General features: G+C 44.6%; 1 protein-coding gene across 1 annotated transcript; it reads right to left on the bottom strand.

Moving 5' to 3' along the window:
* Positions 1 to 249: 249 nt before the first annotated feature.
* On the bottom strand, positions 250 to 10,848 carry b3galt2 (UDP-Gal:betaGlcNAc beta 1,3-galactosyltransferase, polypeptide 2). Its single transcript, XM_079158247.1, has 2 exons — positions 10,510 to 10,848; positions 250 to 2,586 (listed from the first exon to the last, which is right to left on the bottom strand). The coding sequence occupies exon 2, from the start codon at positions 2,229 to 2,231 to the stop codon at positions 915 to 917; it is 1,317 nt and encodes a 438-aa protein (XP_079014373.1). The 5' UTR covers positions 2,232 to 2,586; positions 10,510 to 10,848; the 3' UTR covers positions 250 to 914.
* Between the last annotated feature and the right edge of the window lie 1,244 nt (positions 10,849 to 12,092).

Below are 12,092 nucleotides of genomic sequence, written 5' to 3'. Positions count from 1 at the left end.
GGGAAATACACAAAGCCCGTATTCAGAAACTGTGCCTTAAAACAGGTCGCAGGGACATTAAATGATGTCCTTGCGCTATATTTGCTGCCCTTGGCTTAGACAGTAATGATACTAAAGTTGTTTGATTGCATAAAAAAGTCCCAGATGAATCACACACACAACTGCAAGCAAAATGAGTTCAGTACATTTAATTGTTAATTAATTCGTTGCACATTTGCTCAAGTGCAGTCATACTCAATGTAAAGCTTTAAAAAATACAATCTCAGTCATCTCTGACGTGACATGAGTGCTTTCATGTAGATTTTTTTTTAAAACAAAATACAGTATATGACAGATAAACCTTTTCTTTAGTGTTGTATTCTTTGATAAATCTGTAAAGTAAACACTGAGAAACAGGGCAGCATAACTGGTCAACGTCAAAGATACTTTCATTCATATTTAGGTAGTGTAACTGTCGACAAAATACATGTGCATTTCCCTTTGTCTGTGTAAACACAATTGTGTCTTCATTATTTTTTTTCCTTTAGATTTGTAGAGTGCGACATACTGTACTATCCTTTCAAGGAGAGCCCTCACATTAACTGTAGCATGAATTAACACGTTTCTGTTGGCACCTGAATTATCATAAACACCACTCTTAATTAAGCAGCAGCACTTTTTATGTGCAAGCTCTACATCGCAGACATGTCCTCCAATCTTCCTCTTAGAAATAGCTTAACAGGTTTACAATACATAACATTATTTTTTCTCAAATTAAAAAAATAGTTTGGATCATCGACTGTACACAATACCAAAAAACAATGTGCTTTTCCCCATATAGTGTATAGTGCTGAGTTCAATATGCCCTCCTTCGGCTGTAGTTACAGTGCGCCCATCTCCCTTTCTTTTGAGGCGGGTGGTAGTCACAGGTTGCATCAAGGAGGCCTCTCTCCATGAAACTTTCGGTGTCTGTACCTGCCGTTCTTTTCCTTGGCCACGTTGATGCAGGCGTTGTGCTTGTTGCTCTGCAAGTGGTTCCAGTACTTGATGAGTTCATTGGGGTGGAACTGATGCGATGTGATCAGGTGGCTGTACTTACAACTGGAGTAAGACACCCGCCAGTGGTTGAAGAGGAACTCGTTGGGAGGGGGCGCCGGGTCGATGCGCAGCTTCGCCAGGCAGATCCCCACGTAAACGTCCTCCAGGTGCAGCCTGCGTATACTGAGCGAGGCCTGGTAGATCAGCTCGGCCATGTCCCCTGAGAACACGTACCCCGTGCCTGAGCAGAATATCGGGTAGCGCTCGCTTGGGTACAGCTCCGGCGGCATGTACCACTTGCTGTCCTTGTTTCGGTTTGGTGCATAGCCCCTCATCAGGTAGCCAGTGAAGTACCTCTGCTTGGGAGGCAGCTCGGGCTTCAGCAGCTTTTGGATGAGATACTCTGTGTTGACGAACATATCGCTGTCTGTCTTCATCACATAGGAGGCGTGTGGGCAATAGGTGGCCACCCAGTTCATGCCCATCAGTGTTTTAATGGTCAGGTTGTAGTAAGTGTCCTGATACTCCTGTTGGATGATGTCGTGGTGAACGCGGCTCTCGTCCTCTATGCTGCTCTGGAGGTAGGTGTCTGAGCTCTTTCCTGTGCCGAGCAGGAAAAGACGGACAAACCCCAGGCCCATTGTTATGCTCTCATTCCCCCATGTCTGGCGGATGGCGTTGCGGGCATCGGCCTGGCCAGGTTCTGCAGCAATGAGGAGGATGAGGAAGGGCATGCCGTCCCTGCACTTGAAAGGCTCGTTCAGGATGTAGCGGTAGGGCTGAGCGCTGAGCCTCCCTCCCACGCCCATCTCCTTCTGTAAACTGTTGTTGGTGCTCATAGAGTCCCCGAGCCCCATTACGCCCATCCTGGGTCCTCCACCTCCTGCTGTCTCCCCCGCCGCCCCATCCGCCTGCTGAGAGCTGAGGTTGAGCAGAGGCTTTGGCGCTACATACCCCGTCTCCCTCCACAGGCTCCTCAGGGAGCTGCTCTGGTTGGCTTCTCCCTTGGGGCTGCGGAAGCCCCTGACGGTGTAGGCCAGTGGGTTTTCCCGGGGTCCACTGCGTCCTGGCAGCCAGTCTTGGTGGCTGAAAAACAAGAAGAGGGTGAAGAGCAGAGCCAGCGAGAGGAGGCCGGCCACATGGGTCCGGAAGAGCGAACGCTTGACGGTCCAGGTCATCTTGATGGGACAGCAGTGCCGCCGTCTCCACTGCATGGTGCAGATCGGGGTCGCAGGAAGCTGCTGCTGCTGCTCGAGAATGGGCGGCGGAGGCGGTCACACACAGTCGCCTCAAACATGTGGTTGCCAACAGTCAGAGGGTTATCTGAGCTGGCAGATGGGTTGGAGTGAGCCCCTTGGTGGAGTAAGGGGAACGTTTGAGCCCCCCAGTGCAGCTGGCAACAGGGTTATAGGGGCTCCTGATGGAGCTAGGAAGGCGATGATTCTCTGGCCATGGAGGCTTCTTCCAGGCTCTTCCTTGGCACTGCAGACAAACACAAGGTCATGCTCTGTGTCTCGTCTCCTTCAGGATATGATAAGGGTCACCTCCTCTGTGTTTGCTCTCTCTGAGCTGAAACGAGAAAAAAAGAAACATGAGAAAACAATGTTGGCAGTGGTCCGAAAAGTACCACCGATTCACTGGCACCGAGCCAGGTGTCAATTGTCTGAGATGCAGATGTGTTTTTCATTCTACTTGTGGGGAGAACCGAGCATATTTCTTAATCATTTTATTTACGGTTTGTTTTGACACACTCAAGAGTAATTCTGAATTAATTTCTTCCAGATGCAAAGGCCCCAATTAGAGCTTTCTGTGGAAGCAGAGCCCACTATGGTAAATGGCACTTTTGTAAGCTGACTTAACATTTTGAAAGGGAGAAATCAATCAATACGACAGCTTTGTAGCATCTTTGATTGGACAGGGACGTAAAAAAAACAGCAGGCTCTGGGGATGCGGCTTTCTGAGGAAAGAAATGGGAAATTCAGAGAACACCGTTGCAAGCGGGCCAGTGGCATATACATGAAGATTGCTGCTGTAAATATTGCTGTGCGTACAGTTCATTAGTACAACTGAAAAAAGGCTCATCGAGATGTGTGCCTAGTGGCGGAAATACAGTACAACACATCTTATCAGAGTAAATCACAACTGACTAAATGAGCACATTACTTCACACAGTGAAAGAAAATAAGAGCATTTCCTTGATCATCCCGGACACATCTCACAGTTAGGGACTATAAAAAGGAATTGAAAATACTCAAATGCTTCGTTGAAACTATGAGCTTGGTTGTCGGGTGCTGGGCATGGTGAGATGGTGGTGGCTTCTTGCATGTCATTATTCAGCTTAATGCCTGGGGCAGAAGTATAAATTGCAGGTTTGCTCAACGTGATGCCGGCTAACGCTACACTGAGCCGCTTGTGCAAGCGAGTGTCATCAGCCCCCCACCGCGCGTCGACAGCTAGGGAGGAGATGCATCTGTCAAAATGAGTTTTCAGGGTCCAGCAGGCAGTGGTGGCGAAGCCTGAGCCAGCCTCCGGTGATAACAGCCTTCACCCGCCATTCACCTTGCACCTTCAGCTTATCAATGCCGCCTACTGTCTCGTTGAGACCACCCAGGCTGCTCGATCTTCTACCACAGGCATAAATGCAGGCCACGCAAGGAAACATGCACACACACAAGCGTGCGTCAAAGCAGACAAAATGTGACGTGAATGATTGCATCTGTTGCCCACGGGGAATTGTGCACCAAGGGAAGGACAAAGGCGATCACGTATGCGCACACTGATTCTCTAACTCGCCGGGGCAAACAATCAGTTTGCACAAGCACTAAATGTACTGTGCATTGCACATAATCACATGCACACCAAATACTGCAGTGCACATACAATCTATTTTTTTTTTTTTTTGTTGTGCGTTCACAGACCCACTATCACGAAATCGAATGCAGATCAGACTCGATGGTACAAACAACAAACACACTGCACACAATTAGGGCTGCAACTAACGATTATTTTAATAATCGATTAATCTGTCGATTATTTGTTCGATTAATCGATGAATCGGATAAAAAAACAAAAAAGCATTAATTTCCAACCCTTTATTCAAGAACAGAGCTGACTTCACAGTGCAAAAGATCTTCAGAGAGTGCACAAACAGGTTGCTCAAACATCCCTGAGCTGTTAAAGTAATAATTAAAAAAAATAAATGGACTAATATCAGGAGTGGGGTTCAGCAGGTTACCCACGCCTCTCGGTGAAGGGTAGACACACGCTGATCCACTCAGTGTGGCGCGCGTGCAGCCCCGGACATCTAAGGGCATCACAGACCTGTTATTGCTCAATCTCGTGCGGCTGAACGCCACTCGTCCCTCTGAGAAGCTGGACGCCGACCGCACGGGGCCGCGTAACTAGTTAGCATGCCGGAGTCTCGTTCGTTATCGGAATTAACCAGACAAATTGCTCCACCAACTAAGAATGGCCATGCACCACCACCCACAGAATGGAGAAAGAGCATCAATCTGTCAATCCTTGCCGTGTCCGGGCCGGGTGAGGTTTCCCCGGCCGTCCCTCTTAATCATGGCCCCAGTTCAGAGAAAAACCCACAAAATAGAACCTGTAGCCACACTGGTCATAAAAGAGTCCACGCTTCTTACTGATTCTCTCTCATGGAATACCGGGAAAACTAGAAGACACAAAACAGCTTCATGTACAAACAACAAAGAAACAAATACTCTGTCTCTCATCACCTAAAAGTATAACAGTACTTTAATGAGTTAACTGAATAAACTTTACCATGTTCGCCTGGTAGACCAGCTGTAGAATAACAGACGGGGAAGAAACAGTTCGCTGTTTTCACCGCCATTTCTCATCTTTCTGAGCTCCGCTTAACTTCCGGTTTAATGGTCATGTTACAAAAACAAAAGCTTGTCTATCATAAGTAAAACAACGGCAAAGATGCATGTGCCCATCACACATAATTATACCCACACTAGAAACATACTGCATCATTGCTGTGTTCAATGATGATAGACACACACACGCACACCTACACACCTACCACCAGCAAAAACAGAATATGCCAACAGAAACCTGCAGGTTGAACTGGTGAATATTAATGTAGCAGCAGTGCAAGTCTTGAGTCCATGCTTCCTCCCTGACTGTGTTAATTTACTGACTGCCAGCGTTGCCGTTCTGCTTATTTGTGTGCTTGCTTTTTAATCATTTGCGTCCACCGAAAAACCGAGCATTATTGTGTGCGGATGCTACATGTCGGCTTAGTGTGGGGCAGATTTTCTTAACTTCCAAATTTCATTTCCTGCTATGTTTGCTCATTCATCATGACAACTGGCAAGGAACACGATAACCTTTTCAGGCGAGTGTGCTTACCCAGCGCAAGCAATTACAGGAGAATGAGAGGGGCCAGGGTCGGCTTTGTTTTAAAGGTTAACATACTTTACATCGAAGCATATCCAACGCTTGAGAGATTTCTCCTGTCAACTAAATGAACATCTAGTTACGTGAGCTCTGATGAAGTGTGCACACCCAGAGGGGCTCATAAACACTTAAATGCACATGTACACAAAAGTACACACACACACACACACATGATGGATGCCCACACATCCACAATCGTCACATGCAGACCACCATCAATGGTTGAGTGCGAGACTTCTTTTTTTTTTTTCGACGTAAATGCCAGTTTCACTGGGAGAACAGGCATCCAGACATTTACTGTTTAGCAGTTCCATTTAATCTGCCAAGGCCTATCCTCATTAATTCGTTTTCCGGCCTCCCATCAATGTCACTTTTATGCAAGCCAATTAGTTACACTAGCACTAATTAAAGCCCCAGCGATTCTGCGGCGGTCAATAATCAGAACGAAGGCTGGGGTAGTGACACAGTGGTGAAACACTAGGCATACATTAGAGTCTGTCTCTGTCACATCAGCCTGAAACCTGGAGGAAAAGAAAAATACAGTAAACGGAGCAAAATACTTATAATGCCATTCTCCCTGCTTTCTTTGTTTCCATGCCTAAACAGCCCGGCCCGTTTTTTTGGCCTCCACATTTTGTGTAACGTATGCAAGAAAAGCTGTGCTGATGTCGATGAGGATATGACCTTCACTCAGTGAAGCAGTGCACTTTGGGATAGTGACACATTTTCCTCAAGACACTCACAGCTACGATTTGTGAGCCGTTTCGAGTGGCAGTTCACTGAAGGTAGAGGTTGAACTGCGCTTTTATTGAAACAGGCCTGACTGGTTATGTGGCTGACTGAGGTTCACTGCCTTGAAGCAACAATCCTCATTCAACCACTGCATTTATGGTTCATTTTAATGTTAAAGCGGGGTACATTGCCTCTATCGGGGTAAAGAAAAGTCAGGGTTGACGAAGGCCATATGACAGAATGCTGATTTAACAAAGTAATCATGATTGTTGTGGCTGAATGGGGACCATCACTCCTCGGGTTGCGACCAATGATTATTTTCATTATCAATTAATCTGCAGATTATTTTCGTAATTTATTATTGTTTCGTTTTTTAAAGTATAATGGCCATTAGAATTTTCAGGAGTGCAACATAATGTATTTAAAGTGTTCTAAAATCGATTGAAATTCAGTTTACTATCATACATGATATGTGGGGTTGATCACTGCCAACACGGAGCAGGTTACAGATACTGTTCATTTTATTTTACAACGTAAACACTATTCAGACTTTTGAAGTAGTGTCTGTATTGCTTTAACATATCTGAAAATGTATTTACTGTACCTCCTGATTTCACAAAAGGACCACGGTTCTTAAATTGGTCATGAAGTTTGCCCCATTTGATGCTTTATCGTAGTCTGGTGAGTTGTTATGCATAATAAATATGACCAGCACTGAGCAAGGAGGGCACCCAGTTACTTTGAGACGCTGCCCTGGCTCTCTATTGTTAGCGTTCCAGTTGGGAGCCAAAACACCAAACCTAAACCTCAAGCAATGTCTTGGTCAAAACAACTTTACCTTCAATCATTCACTCTCTTTTTGAGACCTCTCTTACTGTAGGCCAATGCATATGTTGGCAAGACACATCTGAACTATCTTCACTGCCATTGTGACTTGACCTGCACAGCAATGAGTTTCAAGAATGTCACATCTGCTTTTGTTCTCACAAGGTCATGCTGGGCTCATTTTAAAAAGCATCTTCCAGAGTGTTCAGTCCACGCTTTCCAAGCAGTCACGTGAAAGTAAAGAGAATGCTATTGAGTTCAAACATCTCCCCTCAATGTTGCTGCGGTAGCATTTTAATGCTTTCTTGTCCTGGTCACTTTCCTCCACTATTCAGCTGCCTTCTTCCTGAAAAGTGTCTGTTGTTTATCATTGATTAGCTAACTATTGCAACTGTTTGTCCACTACTTTTAGCTAACTATTCCAACTGTTTATTAATTTCCTTTAGCTATTTCAAGTAGAGATGAACCAATACTGATATCAGTCTGATGCTAGCTGGATCGGGTATCGGTGACAATGTGCCGATCTGGTATCAAGAACCATTATCTTAATAACAATTCAGTACATTTATGTATGTTTTTGTTACATTTTGTTTTTACAAAATTAGGAAAGAAATGGTTGTGCCTGATTGCCTTACACAGTGAGGCTTATTAATTAAAAACTGGTAACAGATTGGTACTGTATCGCCCAAGTGTCGCTCTCAATATCGAGGCTGAAAATGTTGGATCGCTGCATCCCCAATTTCAACTGCTTATCCATTACTTTTGGTTTATTGAGGTGAATAATGTGCCACATGCACATTAAAAGTGGTTACTTCCCCAAGCCAAAAGACACATAAGAGGAAGGAAGACTAAAAAATGCCTTCATTTGTGTTGACACTGCGGGGAGAACATTAAATGAGAAGTTGATCTACAGGAGAACAAATATTTTAAACCACTACAGAATGCCTGAGAGTGTTACTGCATTACATTACATTATATCTTTTTAATTTGAATTGTCAACTACCTCCTGAATTTTGTGTTTTCTATGAGATTTCCATCATAAATGTGTGCATAAACATTGATGCTCAAAATGTCCGAATTGATCTAATCCTTTACCTGCAAACTGTTCTGCTTGCTTTCTAACTAGTTTTAAGCACAATCAATCTCAGTGTTACAGCTTACTCAAAGGACTTGTTTTTTCCTATTTATCATCTATTTCTAAACGATGACACTAGTATTGCAAGCTTTTGAATTAAACTACTGGGCAACATGCAACACTGTCTATTGATTCAATTTAGTTTTCCTTTGTCTGTGTCCATAAAGGCCGACATGCTTGAGTTGACTCCTTGTGGTATGTTTATCATGCAGATATTTCAGTTTCATCTGCTGAGTTTTCAATTTCAAAAATTTAGCCCACAGCCAAAAGTTAATTAAAGTTGTGGTGCTTAAACATAAACATTACCCTTTAAAAAAAATGCAGCAGCAGCATCGCTTTCCAAAAACCAGAGCCACTGTTTATTTGGATAACCAGACTTATGTGTAGGCCAACAGTTTTCAACACAACAAACATTTTATCTGAGAAATAGTCCCAATAAAAGAGTGTAAAAAATGAATACTTTTTATTTTGGTGTAGCCTGCCTCAAATAGGATAGGACCGTTGGGAGAGGTTGCGTTCCCGCTAAGTGTTGCAGAGCAGATGAGTGACACTGGATGGCCAGCTGTGTTTTTTTTTACCCTTCATCACACACAGGCTGGTCAGATCTGGGACAGGCCACAGGAGCCCCCCCATCAAAAAACATGATCATCGAATCCTTAAAGGGTCAATTCATTCAAATGATAAAAAAACGAAACATTTTCTCTCTGGCTCTTTCTCTGGTGATAGCGAGCCGTCTTTGCCCGTTTCGACCATCTTTACCTCCACCTCAATACAATAGAGGGATGTTTTTTTTTTTTTACAGAAACTAGTTCCAATAAAACCTGTTCTCCATGTGACGTGCGTGAATTAATCAAGAATAACAGGAGCTCATTTTGCTGTTTATGTATTTTTTGAGCTGAAATGATGATTCAGTTAGTTTATACATTAGTTGATCGACAGATAATCGGCTAATTTCTTTTTTTTGACTGTTGGGTTGGACAAAGAAAAGAAGCTAATTTGAAGATGTCACCTTGTGTTTTTAGAAACTGTAATTGCCGTTTTTAGACCAGACAATAACTAGATTCATGCCCTATCATTCATTCAAATCAATGATCAAAATAATTTAACCACTAAATGTAATGTTACGTGCAAACTTGTCCATGTTGTGAGCACCACACATACAGTATAATCCCATTCACCGAGGCAAAAACCTCAGACGGACATCTCAAAACATTACCAGAAAAGCCCAAAAGTGAGAAATCTTTTGTTATACTTTGTGTAAATCGACCCCTTTAACGCGCAAGTCAAAACCACATAATTTAGATTTACAGGGTCACATTTAGATTAATTTGTCCTGTCAAAAAGGCTACAAAGGATACGGCAGCCTCTTAAAAGTGGACTCAAAAATACAAGAGCCCTCTGGGAAATAAAGCTTTGGCAGCTCTGAGCTACTATAGCTGTAGTAAATATTATACGACAGTGGTTTTCTTCCACTCAGCCCGAGTGATATCCAACCCTTCTCATTGTGCTGCGGCCAACTTTTACCATTGAATCTAACTCTAACAGTATTTCCGTTTCTCTTTGTTAATAAAGCCTCGCCGTGTTCTTCCCACTTCGACTCTTTTCGAGGTTGTCAGTTCAGACGCCACAGCAATAAATTATGAGGTGGTTTGAAAATTAGACCCTATTAAAGTTTCATAGTCTAGCGGGCTGAGTGAATACCCAGATGGTGAGTTTAGCTGCTTTTTTATATATATCCATCTCAGCAGTTAGCATGCACAGGCTTTCGCTGCCAAATGGCTCAGGCAGCTGGACGTGATGAAGTGGATAAAAAGCCCTGTTAATTGAACTGGATCAATGGGAACTCCCTGGCCTGGCCTGTTGGCAGCTCCAACGAGGAGTTTCCTAAACTTGAATCTATGTAAAGGAATAAGCATACAGTATGTACTGACCCCCCTTTTTTTAATATATCAATGGTTGTTCCTTCAGGAATCTCTGTTTTGCTCACGGGCAAGGATCAACGAAAGCTAACCATTAACATTTACCCTTAGGGGGTGAATGTATAATCCAATGAAAGTACTCTTATATGTTTCAAGCTGTAAACCTGCCTCGAACACCTGCCCGAGGTGCCCCTGACTGTCACTGCAACATTTTAGGAAGCCACTGGGGCTCCAAAAAGTACCCGAAGGAGACGAGACGCCAAGAGTGTTGGGACACAGAGGAAGGGCACAGATGGGTGAATGTATTGATAGGATGGATGGATACCGAGGCGGCTGGGGAAAGGGTGGATGGCTGGTTGTAGCCTAATGGAGGGGAGAGAAGGGCGGGGAAGGCTAAATGAATAATGAGGATGTGGAGGACTGATGAGACGTGCAGTGCTGCGTAGAGCCTACCTCCTCCTCCTCATGCTGCTGCGGCTGCTGACAGGGCAGCGGTCGGCTGTCGGAGTGTGTGAACCCCGGTCCCTTTTCCCGCCATCGCCGCCTCCTTGGATCGGAAACAACCTCGCGCTTTAGTGCCGTACCCTCTTCCAGCTCCCTCTCCTCTATTCACACTGACACCCTTGGATGTGTTACGTCCCTCCTCGTCCTCATCCCCACAGGCTGAACGAAACCTGCAGGTTTTTGGTTCTGCTCCTGCTGCGCCTCCTCCTCCTCTCCTCCTCTCCTCCTGCTCCTTGTGTGCGTTATACACCACAGCCTCCCTCTACCTCACTCAATAAACCTTTTTTGTTGTTGTTGCTGTTTCACTGTTGTTTCCTGATCTTATCCTTGTTTATCTACCTCACCGGAGACGGGATTTGATGTAAACATGTAAGAGAAAGCACCACAGCATCCACACACGTTTATCCGGAGCTCGATCCGCTCTAAGGAGGGGAGAGCGGCAGAGCAGCAGGGGTGCGACTAGTCCGTTACGATGCTCGGCGGGAGGATTTAGCCTACAGTATCGGCGCAGTGAGAGCAATGGAGAAAAGCAGAATAAAAATGAATATCCTGTCCCACCTATCACTGCCAAAACATTTTCCCCGAGTGCTGAAGGAAAAGCAAAAACAACCAGTCGTTTACTTTCACCTCCCCCGCTTCTTCTTCGTTTTTGACAGTAAAGCACCTTTTGGTTTTTCTTCTCCGAGGATCTTTCCTCCGCTCCGTCTTTGACCGACCCCTGTCGGATTTCCCAGCCGGGCAACGCAGCTGTTGGCCCGGGGAGTCAGGCTGTCAGACACCGCTCTACTGACGGAACTCTACCACGTCACTGCATTATTAGCGGAGCATCTCACGTGACCGTCATGCTGCGTTCAAGGGGTGTGGGTGAGAATCTCTCCTCAACACACACACACACACACACTCGCGCGCGCACACACAAACGCTCACACACGCATGCACGCGTGTTCATTGACAAAAACGCCCTGGTAAAAATACGTTCCACACACCGTTATAATTAAAACTTGCTAGAGGTACAGCCCGTGTTCCAGGCTATTATTATTGGACCCATTGAGAGAAACATGTATTGCTTTAAATGACAGCTATCTTTTGTCATGGCTACAAGTATGTATTTTGATAGGGCACTGAAGGAGTCTGCAAATATAAACATAAACATTTAACATAGACTCATACTCATATAACATTTGAAACAGAACTTTTTGTTGTTGTTGATATTTGTAAATGTAAAAACAAGCAAGGAGAATGTCATGGATACACACTCAGGAGGCTGCATGGCTTTAAAATTCAAGGACTCAGGGATCCCTTGTTGTCGTCCTGCAACACAGAGTTGCACAGTAAAATGCAGTTGTAGTCCATTTATGCTACACAACAAAAAACATGACAAAACAATGACAGTAGTGGCCGGCATCTTAACTTTAAAAATCTGAATTCAAGGAAACATTGTCCATGCACCAAGCATAACTGATGTAAACAGTCTGCCTCCTCTCATCCTATTGGAGTTCTGCGCTTTGTCTTGCTGTCCACCTGTCAAGTGC

Source organism: Pholis gunnellus (assembly GCF_910591455.1).
Source record: "Pholis gunnellus genome assembly, chromosome: 4".
NCBI lineage: Eukaryota > Metazoa > Chordata > Actinopteri > Perciformes > Pholidae > Pholis > Pholis gunnellus.
The sequence above is the reverse complement of the archived record's forward strand: the minus strand, read 5'-3'. Positions and strand labels throughout refer to the sequence as shown.